This window comes from Malus sylvestris, chromosome 2, assembly GCF_916048215.2.
Source record: "Malus sylvestris chromosome 2, drMalSylv7.2, whole genome shotgun sequence".
Lineage (NCBI taxonomy): Eukaryota > Viridiplantae > Streptophyta > Magnoliopsida > Rosales > Rosaceae > Malus > Malus sylvestris.
The window spans coordinates 33,662,879-33,684,251 of record NC_062261.1 but is presented as its reverse complement, the minus strand read 5'-3'; the positions used below and the strand labels follow the sequence as shown (position 1 = coordinate 33,684,251).

Here is a 21,373-nt window from a genome sequence, read left to right as displayed (position 1 = left end):
TTCGAACGGTTCAGATGTTGCTCGACAAACTTGTCATGCTCTAATCAATTCTTCGTTGTAAAATACTTCTCCGGTTATCAAGATTCAAGACATTTTGGTTTATTTCTACATTATTGAGTTTGAAGCGTTTATTTCTAAATTAAAACTTTTTCAAAGCTAGAAAATTTCGAAATCTAATTACAAGAAGGTACGATAACATCGTCGCAGTTAAGAGAGGGGACTTCTAGTTCTACTGAGGCCGAGGGGGTTTAACCTTTCACTTGCACATAACTCATTGAGGACGATATAAGAAAGTCATGTTCGAATCCCACAACACTCTCATCACGCCAATCTTTGTTTCTGCCTCCTCAAATGAAACGCCGGTGGCCATAGACGGGTGCGGAAGCCTCGTTGATCTTCTAGCTTTAAGCTCTTTAACATCCACGACATACGCCCTCAGCTCTTCCAAGTTCCTACCGTACCATTGGCCACGCACCTGAAACACCTTTCCTATTCCGATCTGCTCTCCATTTGCACCTACCAGCACAACAGAGTCACCTTGCTTGCACTGTGCAAAATCTGCAGAACTGCCAGCTGTTTCTGCCACGTTATTCTCGGCTACCTCTCCAATACCAGGTCTCAACATGATTTGAGGATCTCTCCTCGCATTTTGTTGGGCGGAAGCATCTCCACCAGGACTATCGGGGGAGACATTGGACCTTTGTCCTCGCCCAGCTTGCTTTTCTGGCAAAGCATTGTCAGCCTCTGGTGTTGCACGAACATCCTTAGCTGTGCGGGCTAGCCTTGCTTTTCGATTGTTTAACCTGCGGACACAAAACAATGATTGTTTTCATAACAAGCAATACCCATCAAAATATCAACAGCATTAGGATACTAAAAGTAGTTTTAAGCAATGCCGTGGAGAAAACAAATTCATCAAAAATGAGGATGGCTTACCAATTTTTTAGCTGTGCGCATGTAACCTCGGAACCCTGGATAACACAATAGTACATTTCTTAGTCAAGTGAAGTTTGGTATTGTTGTTGATATATAGTGAATAAAAATTCAACATACGTTATTTATAAAGTTTGAAGTATCGACTTACATGAAAACTTAATTTCTCAGCCCATGATTGTACTGAGGCTGCATTTCGCTGCATATCAGGTTCATCCAATAAGGCTCTCTCAACAAGTTCCACCTGCATATCATTCATTATTGTTCGTTTCCGTTTTCTCCGCTGCTTTTCCTCGGACGGAAGAGTTTCAACCTTTTCATCCTCTGGGGTTCCCCCGTATCCACTTTCCTTTATGTGTGCACTCGTCTTTGGAAATTCACTGTTTTCCATTTGATCAACAGCATTTTTTCCTCTTGTTGAGCTTGTGTCTGAACCACTTGTTTCAACATTATGAGCATCTCTTTCGTACACCCTAAAACGTCCAGATGCATTCCCGGATAAACCTTTGTCTTCCTTGACATCAACTTGGTCCGCATCTTGAAAATCAGAATTCTCAGACATTTCCTCAAGGTTAGCACTTCTGTTATTAAGATTAGAAGGTTGTTTACTCAATAATGGTGGCGAGCATCCTCCAGTACTCTGAGCCTCCTACCAGGAATCAAACTTTACTTTCAGGTCACTATGTTGAGAAATAACTACATCACTGTTAGCAAACTCCACTGGCCAATATAGTTCTCTTAAAATATTGAATAAAGCATGTAACAGTGACTATTGATGCATATTTTAAAGATAATAATCCGTTTGCCTCCCCAGTGCTACGAGTCTCATGTTAAATTTTAATTGTGTTCGTGGAGCTTACTGAAGTACAAATTGAAGCACATGAACTTAATAATGTGGCCACACAGTGCAAGTATAACTACCAGCATTTCCAGGCCACCTACCTGATGATCACTGATGTTGAGTTTAGCAAATTTATCTCTATACATTGACTCCTCGTGTTTCTTTGCCTGCCAGCATCATTGTTTGGAAACATTTAAACATAGGTAAGGGGTAGTGCGGAGGAACAAATAAAATGGGAAAGCTCATTTCTAGAAAATAAAAGTTTTACCTGAACTCGGGTTTCTTCATATTCAGCCGAAGTGATTAACGATTGTAATTGCTTAGAGAAAACCCTAACATGTAAGTATGAATAAAAGTAAGCGATACTACATAGCTAGTGTACTGAATTATAAAATTGATAGATAAAACATTTACTAATCTCTATATAATCATTGTAACATATATCAAGTAGATTCCAGGTAACATCCATTATACAACTACAAGACCAATGCCAGCTCTGCGGCGAAGACAATATTAACAGGGTGAGGTCAAATTCTAGCATTAATAATAGATTAAAAGACTACGAAAAAGAAACATGGTTGACAGTATATCACCTTAAGAGCTGCACGTCCTCCTCATTCAAAAAATTGGGAATTAATGATTCTGCATGACTTAGCAACGAACCTACACACAAAATTTACTTGTAAGGAAGGGATTTACTTCTGCAATTATGTTTTACAGAAAGATTATTCAGGGATCATTATTACGTAGATTTCTGCAAACAGTTGCAGCTTTAGGAGTATCAGAAGCAAGGGAAAATCCGGGCAATGTGTTCAATAAATCCATTTGCACGTACTCCAGAAATTTATTAACAAAGTGGTTCCTCTCCTGTTCTGTAAATTAAAATAGAGAACTCCATTAGTAAGACAACAAAACAATGACATGTACTAGTTGAAGCGATAAAGAGGAATTACAAAATCAAGAACCACCTTCACAGACGGTGGGAATGAAACAATGGAGATTTGCAATTATTTTCACAAATAAGGCCGTTCTCTGATGTGAATAAGAAGCCTGGGTCACAATACTGGGAGTAACAGGAAATTCTAAACTTGTTGCATTTAGTTGGTCAACTGATGAGGATACATCCAAAACCCATCCAGCTGTTGCAAATGAGTCATACTCAATACTGCCATCTTCTTCCTTTAGAGGGAGTTCAGAAGAACACCAACAGGATACAAAATCTCCATGTGGGAGCAAAAATATTGCAGTGATCACTTTAGTCTGGAGGGACATACAAAAGGTGTAGTAAAACAAAATTTCATGATTAGAAGCTATTTTATACAAATGTACAATGCGAGGTTCCTCAAAAAATACAAACGGATGATGCGAGCACACTAGGTGTACCAAAATTATGTGGATAATGCAAGGGTTTCTAATGAAAAAAGAAATTTTAGCTTCTCCAAATGTTAGAGAATACTGAAGCACAATGATGGTAAAAAAGAGTGAAAAAAAAAAAAATAGAAGAAAAGCATTAGCATGTAAGAGGATAACAAAAGTAAACCTAGATGAGAGAGAGATGATTATAGCTTACAAAGTAATGTGTCATGTAGGATCGAAAATTTGAATCATCAGAAAATATATCGGCTAGGCGCATTGCATTGAGTTGCAAAAGCCCCACTGGGTAACTTCTATCAGAAAATGCAGCAAAAGATCTGGGGTCTTTTCCAAAAGCAGTCTTCATTACCTCAAGAACCTGCATCAAAACTACTTAATTAACGGCAAGCAGCTGGAAAATTAAAAAATAGGCTGGCTGGGAACAAACACTAACCTCCAATACAACAGACTTTGCCAAATCCAAGCTTGCTGGCGAGCTGGAAACTTCATCCAGGTAAGACATACTTTCTGCTTCACTCAGGCTCAATAACTGCAACAAGGATAGTAGTGACTGGTTAGTGAGGATTTGCACATGGTATACGTACAATAATAACGTGTCCTAGATTCTAAAGCAGAATAAAAGTCTTGAGTATATTTAAAGACAGATTTTCATAACTAAGACTCACCATTGAAAGTATTTTAGCTTTGAGCCTAGATACAGCAGCCACAACTCTAGCAGATGTCGCAAACTGAGGCACGACATTTAGCTTCAAGATGGCTTGAGCCAGAAACAGAACACCACCTTTTCCACATAGTTCCTGTGCAAAACCAGAAACAGACAACTTACTCGAATACAATTCCATATCATTGGGTATACAACGAAATAGCATAAAGCCAAAACCCTTAATCTTTAATAGGACCCATTCAAGACTGTCGTCTATGGAATTCCTGATATACTCTAATACTCTTCAACATTGTCTCATTATTGCAAATACTGAATTCTCCATTTCTCCCTCTAAGTACCAGCCCTAACTAGTCTACATACAAGTTCAGTTAAAGAGTGTCTGGTATCATCTTCTCAGGAATTGTCTGCTTTCAGTTTTGACCAGACTCACCTGTTTTGACTTGTTTTTCTTTCCCCCTTAACAAACTTACAGACAACAGAATCAATATTGTTCCAGCATAACATTTTCCCCCAAACTTTAAGAACAGAGAGATCTTGTTCAGAAACCTTATTCCTGAGTAATCGTTCCCGAAACAACTTTTGTTGGCACAGCAATTGAAGAAACTGTAAAGAGGCTTCGCATTGCTGGCAGAGAGAGTGAACTATTTGCTCACTAGTCAAACTTGATTTTGTACAGAAATCATCCTGTTGAGCTGACAGCTTGATCTTAAGAAACTTCATGGAAACACAAACTGCTCCAAAAGCTGCATCCATAAACACATCAACCTGTAGCAGACAAGTTTTAGAATCAACAAGATCAATATGTAGCACAAGAATAACTGGAAAAATACATATAACAACCACAACTACTACCACTACAACAAAAGCTACAAAAGCAGAAAACTGCAGAATAATCCCATGACCATAAACATATGGCTATAAGAAGAGCTTATAAAATTTCCAATTAAACACTGTTTCTATGAATGTGCTTGAAAGAATCATTTAGGGCTAATGTTACCTTAGGATGTGCAAGCAATACTTGAACAAGATCTTGCCATTGCGAAGATATACAAACGGTTAGTAAATGTAGACTGCACGCAACCAGTGCAGATTGCATCAGGGGTGCCATACCAAAATTATGATTTTTCTGCATCATGAAAGCAAGTCTCAGTAGAGATAAAAGGAAAGGATATTAAATCTTAAAGGTAAGGATTAGGGAGAACCTGTTCATAACCACCAAAAACAATTAGTATATAAAACACCAGGTCAAGCAGCTGCTCTGACACTTTTACATCATCCAGCAAAACCTGAAACCATGAATGATATTTTTGTCTCATTGTCATATATTATTTCCATAAGAATTTTCAAACTGTTTGAAAGATGGCAATGAAGTAATCAGACTTCAAACAAAATTTCATTAAAAAGACTAGAATGAGAGGACAAAAGTTTATGCAACTACCCAGAAAACTATTAATGTCACATTTGTGTGCCTCCATTGAGAAAAAGGTTCCAAGTGCCATAACAAGTTTCAAACATCAAAGTTCATCAGTACCGGAAACATTTTAGGGTTACATTATAATCTATAATTACGGCATACCCTATGACTCGAAATGACAACTACATTTTTGTTTTACATAAAGTCAGAGAAGCTCCTGGCAATCCTTTATACAAGGACATTAAATTACCCCACCCTTACACTAACTTACGAAAATAATCATCGGCCACGACAGTGCATATAGAAAAGAGAGAAGATGTCAACATTGCATTAGAAAAGAGTGAAGATGTCTTATTGAATATTCACCAAATGCTACAGATTATATGAAGTTTCACGTCACTGCATCAAAATTGAATAAGCATACTACGCAATTCTTTCATGTGTACAACACAAGAAAGGAAATGCAAACAATAAAACAGAAAGAGAATAAAACTTGGATCAAAAGTACTACAATCAACCTGTTCAAGTTTGGCATGTCGAGGTGCTAAATCACACAAGGAGTGCAATAGCCTGATACCGCATGATAGGTATTTGAAAAGAGCTTCATCTCTGTCAGATGACATAAGCACTGCAATAAGGTGCAGAGGAAGGAAGCCCGCAAGCTTTTCCACATCAATCTGAAAAATAACAAGATTTTAGAAATGACACATCTATAAAAAGGTCAGGATACAAAGGCATGGTATGAAAATAAAATACTAACAGTGGAAATAAATTCTGACCTTTTTTGAAATTGATCCTTTTTCTGTAACATACTGAATAGTAAAACTTTCAGAGTCCCTCGGTAATTTATTAAGTTCCTGAGAGTTAATCCCATGTAACTCCTTCACAGCTGAAACTAGGTCAATAACCTGTCCATGCAAAGAAAATAATACTTATTCATGCACACAGACTGAATTTGGAAAGAACAGACTAATTGGTTGCCTAATTAACAAATTCGGGTCCTCTCTTTTCCAGGCTATCCTTGTTTCTTAACTCTAGTGATCCATTAGAAATCTCAAGATTCTTCCATCTTGCTTAGGGTTTGATTAAAAAACTAAAAAAATCCATACAACTATTGGGATTAATAATAGGCCACTTGGATTACAAATCCAGGGCATACAAGACAATGTGAATATTTGGATCCCTAATGAACATATAACTACAAAACGACAATAAATAAATAAATTATTCATACGGTCAACTATTAGTAGTTGAGAATCTTACTTGTGTAGCACTACATGACGCTTCTTCCTTAGCATGTCTCATTCTACAAAACCTATGCACAATAAGGGAAAAAAAAGGAAATATAAGAACATTCATACTCATTGGAGTAAAATTTTAGCGAAGCCACCTCCAAGAATCCGTCAGATTAAGCTTGTGAATGTGTTTGAATACACATAAACATACCACACATTATATTTGGTATCTTTTTGCTTACCTCAACGGAAAGCATTGCTAAAATTTTGGAACAATATAAGTTGTTTTCATACATTTCAGAGGTTGCAAACCTAATTTAAGACTTTAAGGAAAACTCAACGGTACGAGTAAATTTTATTAATAACAAAAAAAGATACACCTAGTCAGGGGGACGTAGATACCTTATGGCCCTTACCCCTCAAAATGCATATCTATACATAAAAAACAACCAAAATAATAAAAAGATAACGAACTCACAAACAAAACAGCAAAATATCAATATAACAAACAAAAGCACAATGTTATACAATGTAAAACTATTTAAATGCTGCCCTTCTCATCTTCAAAGCATCAAAAGCATCAATCACCAAATCCGTATCAATTCCATCAGCAAATTCTTTTTCAATATAGAGAATCACACCACCACACTAACCTAGTGATCAAATGCAGAGTCATTAGGATTCATGAACTTAGCATGTGAACTTTGAAATACGACTAAATTATTAACTAACATAAGACCAAATCGAAATCCATAATTTCTAATTCCAAGTTAAATAATAAGCACTCCTACAATAGTTCCTAATTCCTAACCCTAAAATTTAATTTCACACTAAAACACCCAAATTTCAAATTTGGTTTTCGAAATTAATTATGATACCAAATTCTTCAAATTAAGGAATATTAAAACCTAATTCTTACATCAGAAAGAATAAAAATTAAGAATTAAGAAAAAATAGATACCTGAGTGCATCTGCAGCGTGTTGTCGAACAGGGTAGTGGCTCCGTGCTGCTGCTTCCGAATGGCTGGCAGAGGTCGGCGGTGGCTGTCTGGCTGTTGAGCGAGTGCGCCGGTGGCTGTGGCTGACAGGCTGAGAAGCGGTGAAACGTAGTAGAAGAAGAACTGGAAAGTTGAAGTCGCTGAATTCTGAGCGTAGAAATTAGAAAGAGACTAGCCGCAGTGGTCTCTATCAATAATTTTTTATTTTATTTTATTTTTTATTTAATATTTTATTTAGCCCAAACAAAATGGGCTGGGCCTGATGGGGGACAGTAACCTTTGGATTCTCTTATCTCGAGAGACCAGATAAGAGTAGCAAAACGACAAAGATTTCCTGAAAAAGTAGTCATTTACCACTACAGAGCACCTGACCATTATTTTTATATGACACTTATTAAATTTTTTATTTTTTTTACCACAAACGGTCTTTAAAATTGAATTAAGATTGTTTATAAAGTTGAAAATCAAACAACAGAGTTCTAGAAATAAGTGTCTCAAGTCAATGTGATCTTTCTGTTACAATTCTATAAAAAATTATGTTATGTAATGATGTGGCACATAAATGAGTTGCACAAATCTAATTAAATTAAAAATAAGTTTAATAATTCGATAACTAATTAAAAAAAGTTGTAAACCCAAAAACTCAGTCACGCAATCACCTTTGATCCCAACGCGCACTCATCTACCTCCATCTATGGTAGCCTCCGTCCTAAAAAATAAATTATGAAGACACTCATCTTTACACTCTTTGATATTAGACCAAGATCGAGACCACCTTTGGTGGGAACTTGGATTGGCGACGACTGATCTGACATCACTGTTTATATTTGGGCAATCGATAACCTCACGACCTTAATCTCAAAGAGCTTGTTGCGCACTCCCTCGATGATATTGTTGACGCGGAGAACGGCAAGCTTTGCCTTGATATGTTTCACTGGGCAAAAGGTATTTTGACAAATTTTTTAGTTATTTACTAAATTAGTACACTCACATCAGCACATAACATAACTTTTGATAGAAATGCGACGGAGAGACCACATTAATCTGCAACACCTATTTTTAGGGACTGTATTTATCGATTTTCAATTCCAATGATATCTTGATAGTGTGGGTCAATTTCAAGGATTATTGTGATAAAAATTCCTAAATCTTGTAGGACCCATTTATGCAACACATCAGCATATAACAAATTTTTTTACAAAATTGCAACGAAAGGACCACATTGATTTATGACATCTATTTTCAAGGGCTACATTGATCGATTTTTTTATTTCATGGACCATCTTAAAGGTGTGGACGAATTTCAAAGACCATTTGTGATAAAAAAATAAAAATAAATAAAAAAACCCTTAAAATAATATTTGCGAGTACTAGATTTTAAAACTATTGCAATTACAATTTTAATGATCATTTTATGGAATAATTGTGTTGGCATAAGTGAATTATGACTTACGAGTGGAGCGGAAGTAATTTGCTTTGTAGTTGATGGCTAAAATTCTGAAGTCTTGGTTCTTTCTGACCACACAAAAAGTAAGACTATTTATTATATTTGTTGACTAAACCTTATCCCTATGTAATTTGACAAAAAGTAAGACTATTTATTATATTTGTTGACTAAACCTTATCCCTATGTAATTTGACTTGCTTAATCCATTACCATCATTTCCAACCAAAATAAAAACAAAGTGTTTAGAATAATTGGGTTATGGTCATGATTGAGTTTACGAGAGAGAGTGATTTGGCCAATACAACTACACCCACGTTTACTCTGTTGCAAGAACTTAAAAATACAAAATTAAATACATTGTTTTTCAGGACGTGTGTCAATCGTGTGCATACGGGTATCTCCAAAAGTCAAATGTTGCCAAAAAATATACATCAATGAATACGGATTTCAAGTATCAGATACGTATTCGGGGTGTATCGAGTGAGTATTGGAGCATCCAGTATGGATATATCTGACGCCACGCACGTTCACAAGAACTCACATTCAACAGAAGAACGGCGATACAATTACTTGAAACGTAAAAAGGCCATGAAGAAAACAAGAGAAACAAAACATTTATTCAAATTAGCTAACCTACCTAACATGTATCATCAATACATGGAGAAGTAAGGGAGCCTGTGGCGGCCATTCTACGTAACTCCGGCCGCTCATTCAGAACCCCGTGTCATCAACGGAAAATGCATAAAATAACTGCGAAGAATCAAAGGACTAGATTTACAAAGAGGAAAACTATACAGCCGTTGGATTATGAGTCAGGTTGCTCAGTTTTCACTGGGGCACCGGGTGAGGATGAACAACTCCCATTTTGAAGGTACAGGCTGCTGGCCACCATAGAATCACTGACCAAGCCTACATCAACGTTGTCGAAGTTGAGAGTGCCTCTGAGCTTTCGGGTACTGAAAAGGGAAATGAATGCATCAGAGGAATCATTATTTAGTGACAGTTTACCTTGGTTAATCTCATCCATAAACTAAAAGCATACCCGTTCAAGCGGTTGTTGATGGCAGTGAGATCTTTCGAAGGGCTCTGATAAGCATGAGTACTCTCCCCAACACAAGCATAATAGCTTTTTGAGCTATGTGATATCAAAGCATCCATCTGTGAACAGTTCGGAATCAGATTCAGACTCGAAACCAATAATTGATTTCTTTGCAGAAATTAATTAAACATAATGCAGATACATTGAGAGAATCTCAACATTACTACACTATCATGATCCCAAGAGTCTTGAAGACTATAGCCGAAGGGTAGACGTGATAGTATCTTCGGCTAACAATACATATTTGCCTGAGTTAAACGATTGGCTACCATGTCACATAGAACCATTAGCTAAGTCAAGCAACATGGTCCATGAAATACGTATACAGTATCCCGGAACTCTTGAAATAAAATATGTTGACCTTATATTGCATACTTGGTAGATAGATAGACCTTAGTAGCCTAATGAAAACATAAATGAGACTATACTTTCACAGAGATGCAGATAGTTGATGTACATCTGATATATACAAATGGTATGACAATGAAAAGAATGGAATCAACAAAATATTGACATGATTTCACTTGCATCACTTCAATCTATCTCTATATTGCATCCAAAGTGGAAAAACGAAACTGAACAATCCCTTGGCCAAATTGAGTCCTGAGACTTAAAGCCAGATGCTCATAAAGTATGCTCAAAGTGAGAATTCATGCATGAATATATAGCGAAGTCCTAAGAAATACACAGAACACTTTGAGCCAAAAACAACATACTAGACTTTCCCCTTAATAAATTTATATAACCAGTTTGTATCTCATGGACTTGTGTTAAGGCCAATGGGCTTTGAGGTTTCACAAACGAAAAGAATAAGAGGCCGACACATCAAATGTTCACCAAAAAAGGGCATAATAGAACTGCAATGTTGACCTATCAAAGACTTGAGATTCAAAATTCCAGTAATATAAAACTAGTTATGTTAAATAAGTTGCAGATTAAAACATATTGAACAAGTTACCATAACTTTGCGTTGAACATGAGAGATGACCTCTTTTATTCTATGAGGCGACGTGTATGAAAAAGAAAAATGGAATTCCCACGACTCTGGAAAACTAAACAAGTACCTTAGATGATCGCAATGGAGAGACGTAAACATTGTGCGCTGCAGAAACTTTCTTTGGAGACATATCAGGAAGACTTGGAAAAGTAGATACTTTAGGTGATCCGGGGCATGGAGCTAATTGGCCAGTAAAACAAGATGAGCTTATTAGGGAGTGGTAGACATGATTATCCCAAAAGAAACAGGAAATACATTAGGCAGTTACACATGTTTTAACACACATACCATCATTATTGTTGTTAACTTCAGGAACCACGTTAGCTCTTGTAGTTGCTGTAACAGCAGGTCCGAGCTCAACTAGCAGGGTCTTCACAGAAGGTATGAATATTTCATTGTAAAATGTTATGATATCCACGTGTTCCTGTGCGGGTCTCTGTAACCAAAACATAAGAAAGGTTGGGATTTATCCAGGAAACTAACAGTGATAAAGTAAATATTAGGCATCGTACCCCATTACGGCGTGGTGAAGGCCACTCAACAAACACGCCTCGAAAAACTTCCGGTTTACATTGTGGTTGCTTTCTGTAGTTGTATATGATTTCCCGAAATGTGAGATTTAGTTGAGAAATCTGCAACCAGAAAACAGTGAGTAAGAAAAGAAGATTATTTCACAGCATTGCATAAAACTGTCAAAAGTAATATCACACCTTTGAAACTCCATAAAAACAACAAAGGATAATCTGGTCAATATGGCGGTTGAAAAAGAGAGATGTCCGCTGAACAAGTATTTGTTGAAAGAGACGATAAACATTCTCTCTTATCTGAGACAGTTGCATTCTTTCAACCATTCCATTGATTCTGACTGCCGCCAGCTTGTTTATCTAGATAAAGAAATTTATGGTTAAGAAGAGGATAAATCCTGATAAGGCAGAGTTATGAGGTCATGTGGTTAAACATGCCAAATAAACTGTTATTAGTTTAAACTACAGTCTACAACACAAATCCTCTCAAATCAGGAAGACTTTCTACAATTATTTACAGGAAAAATAAATAGAGAACTAAATTCTTGGACTGCCTCGCACCTTGCTAAAGAAAATACTGATTCCAGTTTCTGCACATGTTTCCCCTCCACCCCCTGGATTTGGTCGTGTTGGACTGCACACATGAATATCAGAATTATATTACAATTAAGAGAACAAATGAAGCAGTAAGTTGCTACAAGAAATTGGATCTATTAGTTCCTAGGACTGGAGGCATACCTGGCAAATGCAGATTGTAAAGGAGGTGGTGGCAGCTTTGACTTAAGGTTACTTAAGGCCAGAGGACGATCCTTCACAGGAGATGTAAAGGAATTCCGCTCCAGCAATATACTCCTATAGTCTGTGCAGGATCTCTTTGGAGACCTGATATCCCCATTCTGACCTGAAAAACAATGAAAATATCAAACCACCACTTCAGCACATCACTATATCATCAACCACCAAGTGGATATGAATCCATTTCCATGTACTAACACTAACCCACATAAAAATGAAGGACCAAACTACCAACTTCATTCGAGAAGATATATATATGTGTGTGTGTGTGTGTGTGTGAAATAAATACCTAGTGAAGTCTCATGCTTCTGTAAAGAAGGTACTGGAGGCAACCCTCCACAAGGGAAGTTAATATTCATGGCAATTGCATCCAAAGATGGCATGGGCTCTGCTAATAACCCGAGACGATTTATTTCTGCTGAGAGGGCAGGTCTTGCAACAGTTAAAGAATTATACATCGAGGAACCCTTCTCCCATACCATGCTCTCCAAAAGTCGTTCTTCCAATGAATTCAGATGTCTTCTTAATTCTCTTGGGAGAGATTCTTCATGTCTAATGAAACTCTCTATCACCTTGCTAAGATCAAAAGCGGTAATACCGGTCCTCTCTAATACTGCTGGAAACAACATTGTGACAGTCTTATGTGTTGCCAGGACTAACTCTGCAGAGCAGGCTAACATGCATCTGTGAAACCTCTCATTGGTTAATAAGGAGGTCAAATTAGTTGCATGCAGTACTTGAGCCTCTGCCCTACACATTGCTTCCAAAACTCTATAATAAAGTTTGAGTGCTTCCAATCTTCGTTGCTCTTGCCAGATGTTGTCCATGAGGTTTGCACCTTGCAGGCTACCAGTTACACATCGCTCTCCCAGGGCACTATCTAGAAATATGGCCTCCAATATAATTTGTGCCCTGCGTATCACATCAGTAGTAACATCCCTATCACACGATGCCAGGAACCCCTCGAGCTCAGCTGAGGGTTTTGACGGAAGCGGAGAAATAAAGGTCCGAAGCCACTTTGCAGTTGTCATTGCAGTGCTCACAGGTGTAGCCACCATCTTTGAATTAGCACCACCATTGACATGAGATGCAGGAGAGCGATGGGGAGAGAGTGGACTTGTAATTGTCTTTGTTGGGGAAGCTATGGAATCAAATTTCCTCTAACATAATAGAATAAATGAAACTATCAACAAACTCCTCTACACAAAAGTGAAAGCAACGGGGAAAAAAGAAAAGAAAATAGAATTTAAAATGCCACATGTATGGTCCTGAATAGTTGAATTTATTAAAAGCATACCTTCACACCAGCTACACTCATGGATCCTCCTGAAAAGCTCCCTGAACCAAGTAAGCTATCGTCCTCGTTGATGAAGACTCTCTCATCAACTTCACCCTTATTCCGAATTGCATCATCGTAATTTTTTTCTAGAATATCTAAACTGGAAGACAAAGATGGTTCCTCCATGAGACCTTCAAAGTACGTCAAACCATCTGCATTCACAGCATCATATCTTAGAACTAAAGAAATCAAGATCGTAGAAGACGAATCGAAGAATCAGAGAAGAAGAATAACAAGAATCGATCACGAATCAATCGATGTAGCAAGCAGAAAGAAGGATCGAAGCTGTGAAGCAAAATGGCGAGATACCATAAAGAAACAGAGAACTTCCTCTGTAAGTTTTCAATTGTATTGATTGAATGATAACTTTACACACTGTGTAGATATATATAGCCTTTGGCTATTTACATAGATACCCCTGACTACTTTTATAGCTGTCCTAACTAATCTCAACAGATACCACAACTAATTACATTCAGTTATTTAATAGTAATTGAATTGTTAACAGTAACAGAATTGGATGACTTGTCATTCTCCCTAATAAGAATTATTGATAAATGACAAAAGAGCATAGCAGAAAATTTCATGCAAACCATCTTCTTTTAAGTTTTGAATCAAATCATTGTATATAGCAGAAACTTTTGATACAAACCTGGATCCATATTCTCTAGATTTTCAGTTTTACAATCAGACGCCGAAACGGGCTTCTTCTTCAAAATATCTGCTATTAAACCATTAGCCATTTCCATTGTTTTTCTCAACTCATCGTCTGAGGTGTCATAAGTGTTGCAAAGACATGCAAGCAGGTCCACACCTTTGTTGCCTTTCCTTGCTGAATTAGACACTAATCAAATCAGATCCAATAAAATGCCAAAATTGAAAAAGAAGAAAGAGGAAACACATCAAGGAAATGATCAAAATCAGAAGAAAGTTTCAAAAATTGAATATCCCTCCTTGAAAATGAAAGGAAAATCATTATATACAAAGTGGTGAAAATATTACCAAAGCGTGTTGAATCATGAATGCTGAACTTTCTGAAGCGAACAGGGACGTGAATTATTAAAATTCCCTGTAAAAAGGAAAACTGAGCAGTAAGAAAACCTACATGTTCAAGTAGGAAGCCAAAAAGGAGATATGTATATGGGTAGAAATATTACATAATATATATGTATATACACACTTTTTTCACACTTCTTCTAGGAACCTATTTCTTGTTTACTGTAAATTGGAAATCTATTAATTTCATATCATGCAGGATACTTCAAGTAACTGATTGGGATCCTAGTACCACAAACTAACAAAAGTAATGCAGAAATGCAACTGACCAAAATTGCAACCAAGCCGTTTGTGCAAGTCACCAGGTCTTTAAATCGGCTGAATACGTGTACACGAAGGGCCAAAAACAGCAACCATCCAAAACGATGATACTCTGACACATAACCAGTTCCACTGGCAACAGCTGACTGCTTATTGGCATTTGTATCACTTGTCAAGAATAACTCCCGATACGCACGTTTGTAGTACCTTGAAGCATTAAATTTTTAGTATAGGACTCTACTAGATTAAAACCTCTCAAATAAATAAAATTAAATTTGTCTGAACAAAGTACAAAAAGCAAATTTGTTACGCATACAATGAAACATCCAGCATAATCTCCACATAAAGTGATGCAATACCAAATATAGTCACCCATACAAGGTTTGGATCATCTCAATGCGATTAACAATCTAGCTAGTCTGAATTAAATGGTAATCAAGCTAAGGAAAGTTTTTAGTCATATAATGTTATTTTTCTACTAAACGTCAGTGCAAATCATGAAAATAAAAAAGAAAGAGATTTCCAGACTGCGTATGGGTGAGCAGGGAAAGCCACCCATGCAGGTGCTTAGTGATTTCAGTATACTCCATTAATGTTCATGAAACTGCACAGATTAAAGGGGGTGCTCATACGTTTATACAATCACCAATGGGGTGTTTAATGATGTACAATAGGTTTCAGCCATGTACTCAACTATCCTAAAGATTCATTAGAAACACTGCTTTGGCATATTTTTCTTTAATACAAGCATATTATTTCACAACATAACATCTCGAGGTTTTCTTTTAACATAATAAAGAAGAAGGATTTGCAATACAAGATAAGGTTGAGATCCAACAAATTATAGCTATTTAGTCAACCTCTTCTCTTTCTTTTTGTAATCAAACATTAATTTTAATCTATTCCAAGCCCTAGCACCCCTGCCAACCATTCCCACTACAGCCTGATAAACATCTTTCAATGTCAAGCCACTACCAACAATTTCAAAATCTGACATCAACAGACATGTACCACTGCTTATTTAGTTTCATCCTAACTACAGATAGCTCACAAAACATAAGGGAAACTTTTAAGTGAACGAGGAAAAATTCTAAAACCATCAGATAATATTAATATCAAAAACCATCAGATAATATTAATATCAGGCATAATGGCGCAAAAGAAAGTAACTCACTTGCTTAACAGGCTCAAGTACACAAAATTTGCCTGCAGCTCTTTTGCCTGACAAATTCAGAGCTCAAATCATGAGCAAAGGATCAAGTAAGTCCAAGAAAACAGAACGTTGAAAGACATAAAAACACGGCTAATTTCAAAGCATAAACTATCTCTGACAAATTAATACCTCAAGTTTGTTTTCCCAATCTACGCCATAAATATTACTCAAAATTGAACCAGCCTTAATACCAAACTGAGGAAGCTCCTTGAAAAAATCTACAATGCTATAAAACAACCCCAAAAGGAAGAAAATTAGATGACAAGAATTCATGAGCAGCTAATTATAAGCTAAAGGAAAGAAAACAGATTGGCAAACAACATACTTCAGCTTCGTAGCTCTCAAAATTTGGAAGAGAGAAAATCCATTATCATCGGAGCTCTTCTGAGAATTATCCGAATTCTTGTTGCTCAATGTTTTCACAGAGTACAAAACAAAGGCAAACCAGAACCTTTCTGCTTCTTCAGGCTGCACAAAGAAATGCATTTAGGTTAAACCAAAACCAGAGCCAAACAAATATTCCAGCAAAAGGATCCTATAAGATATCACCTCAGACCTTATTTCACCTTAACTTATTAATATGACAACAGAATGAAAAAAAAAAAACCAATACATACTGTTCCGTTGCCAATAGCTGACGCATTTGATATTAACAGATGTTTGGTTTCTTTGAACAGTTTCGCAGCTTGTGTGTAGGAGTTCTCGTCCAACGACAATACATTCTGTAGTCAGAAACCATATAAATCCACAGAAACTAAAATCAAGAAACGACAACAGAAACACAACAGAAATTCCAAGAGTATTAGAAGAACAGTTTGTAAACTAAACTTTACAAACAAAATGACATCTACTACAAGAAAGAACAAGAGGATAAATTCGATCACAATCAAAAGGGGGAAAAAGTGGCAACCTTGCACAAATCAGTAAATCGATCTTGGACAGGGCCTGAATCGCTGCTCTCGGAATTTGAATTGATGGAAGGTGAAACTTCAGGCTTAGTATCTTCCATCTTCACCATAGCAGGTGGACTCATCTAAACCCTAGCTGAACCAAACCAAAATCAAAATTACCAAAGTTAATTTCTGTAAAATCATACCTCAAAACTTAAAACAAAACAAAATTGAAGGATTTATTTCCGAATGCAAGAATTTGAATTGCCAAAAAAACACACTACTTAAAAAACCCCCAAAATCCCGAGATTTATACCCAGAAAAGAGAGAAAATTTTCAAAACCCAGAACACCAATTCTCACTGTACGTCTACGAACTGCCGTAATTGATCTCTTCAGTCACTCGAGCAAATTTTCGCTCCAAAAATTCACTAAATCTACTTCGTAGAGCAGTCAATTAAGCTTTAAAATAAAAATAAAAAATAGTAACCAACCATCCACAAGCAGAAAAAGCGTGACAAAAATGAAAAATAAAATCCAAAAAATTGCAGCTTTAAAAAAAAATTAAAGTAAACGAATTTTTATTCCGAAGCAAAACCCGCAGAGATCTACCTATATATCTGATCCCCTTGTCGAAGCTCTCGGAGAGCAGCAGATCTGCCAATGTTAAGCAAAACGACGGCGTTCTGTTAAGCGGAGGCTCTCTCTCTCTCTCTCTTCTTCTCTCTCTGTGATTCTGGAACCCTATCTCTCTCTCTCTTCCTCTTCCTTTCTCTCTCTAAATTCGTTTGGTTTTAGGCCTCTTTTTGGGGAAACCCTGCATGTGGTAGCGCGGGAAAAACAACATAGCATCCCGTCATGACTCACATACATACATACAAAACATCCGCGGCCAATGGCGATGGGACACGTCATCAGGGTTAGGTGCTTTTTACCGCCAAAATTTCTCACCGTTACGTCTGACGAGATTCGCTGGGCGAAATGTAATGACTCTCGTTTCTGCCGTTACGGCCCGGGTGACGGAAGGGTAGGACTGTTGGGGGATATTTTAGTCTCGTCGTCTCTCTCGGTAAAAGCGAAGCGGCCCACGGCCCACATGTGGGAGCTGTCGGGCGCACTTTGTTTATGTCTTCTTTCCGACGGGTCCCTTTCCAACATCTCAATGTCGTTTCTATTTTTTTTTGGGCCCACTCAACAGCCGGCATTTTTTATAAGGAAAACTAATGAAAAGGGTTTGAAAACTTTGCGTTTTAATGAGAAAGACAAAATAAAGGGTAAAGTGAATAGTACCAGGATTGACTTTTTAGTGTAAAAATGTGGTTTTTCGTTAAAGTGAACAATACCGGGTGCTTTTCGTTAAAGTTCCCTTTTTTATATGGAACATGCTAGGCAAACGTAGAAATGAATTATCTTCGGATTCCTTTCTTCTGATCCAACAAATCAAGGGATCCGGATAATTTAAATTTGATCTAACGGTTACAAACAACTGTCCACTTTAAAAGTTATAATAACTTTAGCAGTTAAATCAAAGTTTAATAGTTCGAATCTCCTGATTTGGTGGATTAAGAGGAAGGGAGAGGATCCATTTTCAGCAAACATTACTATATTTGTAAATTATGTGATGTTTTATTAATAAAAAATAAACACGTTCATAAAATTTTTAAGCAATAATTTGATTATCAACAATTACGTCATATTGATTATCTAATTCCTTGAAACCTAGAGAAAAGCTATAATTTTTAAATGGGATTTTTTAACATTAATCTCTCAAGAAGATTGAAATTTAAAATAAACATGGTGTTAGAATACATATTGATTATAATCCCTTGATGTGTCCTTGATTCAAAATAAATAATGTGCATTTTATTTAATGTCTCCCATTAAATATTTAAATTTATTAATATACAAAATTTAATTTATTTTTTGACCAAAAAACAGTTTTTTTTTTAAATTTATTAATTATATTTAACATTAACTTGAAAAACTCAATTAATGTACCTAAATATATATATCGAAATGTATTATATTAAACTAATGTATTTAAATACTAGTACTGAAATGTATGTACTGAAATATATGCACTGAAATGTAATATATTAAATTAATATACCTAAATGTGTGTACCGAAATGTATGCACCGAAATATTAGTACCGAAATGTATTATATTGAATTAATGTACCTAAATGTTTTTATCGAAATGTATGTACCGAAATGTGTGTATCTAATGCATGCACCGAAATGTATTATAATGAATTTAATGTATCTAAATGAAGAAGACAAAGTCCATCAAAATATGATGTACAACAAAAATTAATTTGTCTAAATGTTTACAACAAAATATATTACGATAAATGAAATGAAAATTATAATTATAATGAAATAAAAAGAGAAATAATTAATAAATGCAAATGTAATTAATAAATGAGGTTATTAATGTATAAATGGACTAAAATTATATTTTGATCTTACTCATGATGATTTTAGTCTAAAAGTCATCTTTGTCAAGGATTAGAATGAAGTATTCTATTTTTAAATTGGTATTATCTAATTTCTTTGATTTTATTTATATTTTGTTTTGCTAAAAAATAAACTTCATTTAAAAGGAGAAACTTTTGGTACAACCAATTTCAGTATAAACAAATAAAAAGAGCATTAGAAGCAACGGTGGGGATATACATCCATGCCAAAAGGGCCACATTCGCAATAGCGTCTGCTAGGACGTTTGCTTGCCTAAAGATATGCTTCCATTTGATACAAAGGAAAGAGAAAGCTAACCATTGAATGTCCTCAATTATTGTTCTTAGTACTGGTTTGGTACCAAGATACTTTTATAAAAAGTGGGTATAAAAAAAAGTTGAGCTTAAAAAGGTGTTTGGTAAACACTTAAAAACAGCTTATTTTCACAATTTTGGGTGAAAAAAAAAGCTGAAAATGTGAAGTAGCAAAAATGAGCTTATTCTCACAGCACATCAGAAGCAGTTTTTTTTCAAAACACAGCAATACCAAACCAGCCTTAATCTCCAAGAAATACTTCATAAGTTCTATATCGCATCAATAACAAGTTTGAAATCTCCCTCCACGCAAATATGAAGGAAGCCCTTTTGTTTAGCACACCTTAAAGCATCCCGCAAAGCCTCTCTATCCGAGCATATATCGACCATAACATCACACGCCTTTAGATCCCAGTTCAAAGCATCCTTGTCTGCGTCTCTAACTTCTCAAAGACTCTAAAATATCGCCTTTTCGTAATTGGAACGAGATTTCTATTTCTTATAAGTGTGCTAATAATAGTACGCTTAGATACTGCAAGTTTCTGCAATCCGGAATCCTTCCCTCAAGATGGTTCTTACGTGCTAATATTCAATCTCTTTTAACTTTTTCGAGCATTAGTGGTGGTCCTTCCCTCAAGATAACTTTTACCAAAAGCCTATAAATGCTCCGGTTAGAAGATGCGACTATACGACAAGGGTCAGGGCAAAAGGATAGAGGAACATCTTGGAAGACTTGGAAATGAGTTTTTAAGAAAAAATATGGAGTAATTAGAGCTAATAGAAAACTTGACACAAAACCGAGTGCAGTGGTGTTTTAAGATTGATGCAACCAACCCCACTTAGTGAATAAGGATTGATTGTTGTAGTGGTGGTCCTTACAAGATAACGGGGGCGATCAAGGGTTGCTTTTTCTTAAAGACATAGCGTCCGAACAACGCCAGGGAAAGACTGACACAAGATATCTCACATTCCCCGCATAAAGATAGATGAGGAAGTGATCGAATGAGCTCTCATAGCAAGCTCGGTTTTCATTTCGCTTTCCGATCAAAGTCAGGTAAAAACATTTTATGCCTTTCTCAAGTAAAGTATCCCTCCATCAAGAAGTGAATTCCATTATTTCGACATGAAAAAAAAGAAGGCCTAATTGGATTATTACATCCCGTGATACTAGGAAAGTCAGACGAAAAACCCATGATAAAAAAAAAAGGATTTAAACTCCTGCTATGAAGTCCGTTAGAATTTAGGTACAAAACTAAAAGTTACGTCAACTCTGTTTTAATTATTAGCACGTGAACCATACATATGAGGTCAAAACATAACTCTCATATAATTGTCAGCACATGAGGTTCATGCGCTAACAATTATTAAAGAGTTGACGGAACTTTTAATTTTGTACCTAAATTCTAACAGGCTTCACCACAGGGTTTAAATCCTAATTTGTTGACCACAAGGGCTATCTTTCGACTTCCTTATCACTACGGGACTAATAATCCAATTAAGCCAAAATAAAAACAAGCCTGCA

At 36.2% G+C, this 21,373-nt stretch overlaps 2 protein-coding genes across 3 annotated transcripts; both read right to left on the bottom strand.

Annotated features, from left to right (window-relative positions):
• Nucleotides 1–74: 74 nt before the first annotated feature.
• LOC126589246 (nodulin homeobox) lies at nucleotides 75–7,630 on the bottom strand. Its single transcript, XM_050254474.1, has 18 exons — nucleotides 7,423–7,630; nucleotides 6,490–6,541; nucleotides 6,006–6,134; nucleotides 5,745–5,903; nucleotides 5,015–5,098; nucleotides 4,810–4,938; nucleotides 4,359–4,577; nucleotides 3,814–3,945; nucleotides 3,582–3,677; nucleotides 3,345–3,506; nucleotides 2,743–3,034; nucleotides 2,521–2,646; nucleotides 2,368–2,437; nucleotides 2,043–2,106; nucleotides 1,876–1,941; nucleotides 1,085–1,582; nucleotides 937–971; nucleotides 75–803 (listed from the first exon to the last, which is right to left on the bottom strand). Exons 2-18 carry the CDS (start codon nucleotides 6,529–6,531, stop codon nucleotides 272–274), a joined length of 2,835 nt encoding a protein of 944 aa, XP_050110431.1. The 5' UTR covers nucleotides 6,532–6,541; nucleotides 7,423–7,630; the 3' UTR covers nucleotides 75–271.
• Nucleotides 7,631–9,500: 1,870 nt separating this feature from the next.
• LOC126610614 (retinoblastoma-related protein-like) lies at nucleotides 9,501–17,909 on the bottom strand. 2 transcript variants are annotated; one of them, XM_050278725.1, is made up of 19 exons: nucleotides 17,692–17,909; nucleotides 17,101–17,230; nucleotides 16,808–16,912; nucleotides 16,516–16,658; nucleotides 16,320–16,416; nucleotides 16,152–16,198; nucleotides 14,986–15,184; nucleotides 14,663–14,729; nucleotides 14,313–14,492; nucleotides 13,619–13,812; nucleotides 12,611–13,481; nucleotides 12,265–12,427; nucleotides 12,088–12,160; nucleotides 11,713–11,886; nucleotides 11,515–11,634; nucleotides 11,291–11,438; nucleotides 11,070–11,182; nucleotides 9,949–10,064; nucleotides 9,501–9,862 (listed from the first exon to the last, which is right to left on the bottom strand). In XM_050278725.1, exons 2-19 carry the CDS (start codon nucleotides 17,221–17,223, stop codon nucleotides 9,712–9,714), a joined length of 3,084 nt encoding a protein of 1,027 aa, XP_050134682.1. In that variant the 5' UTR covers nucleotides 17,224–17,230; nucleotides 17,692–17,909; the 3' UTR covers nucleotides 9,501–9,711. The 2 variants fall into 2 exon arrangements, with proteins under 2 accessions (XP_050134682.1, XP_050134673.1); XM_050278716.1 differs by having other exon boundaries at nucleotides 17,101–17,234; nucleotides 17,692–17,908.
• Nucleotides 17,910–21,373: the final 3,464 nt, after the last annotated feature.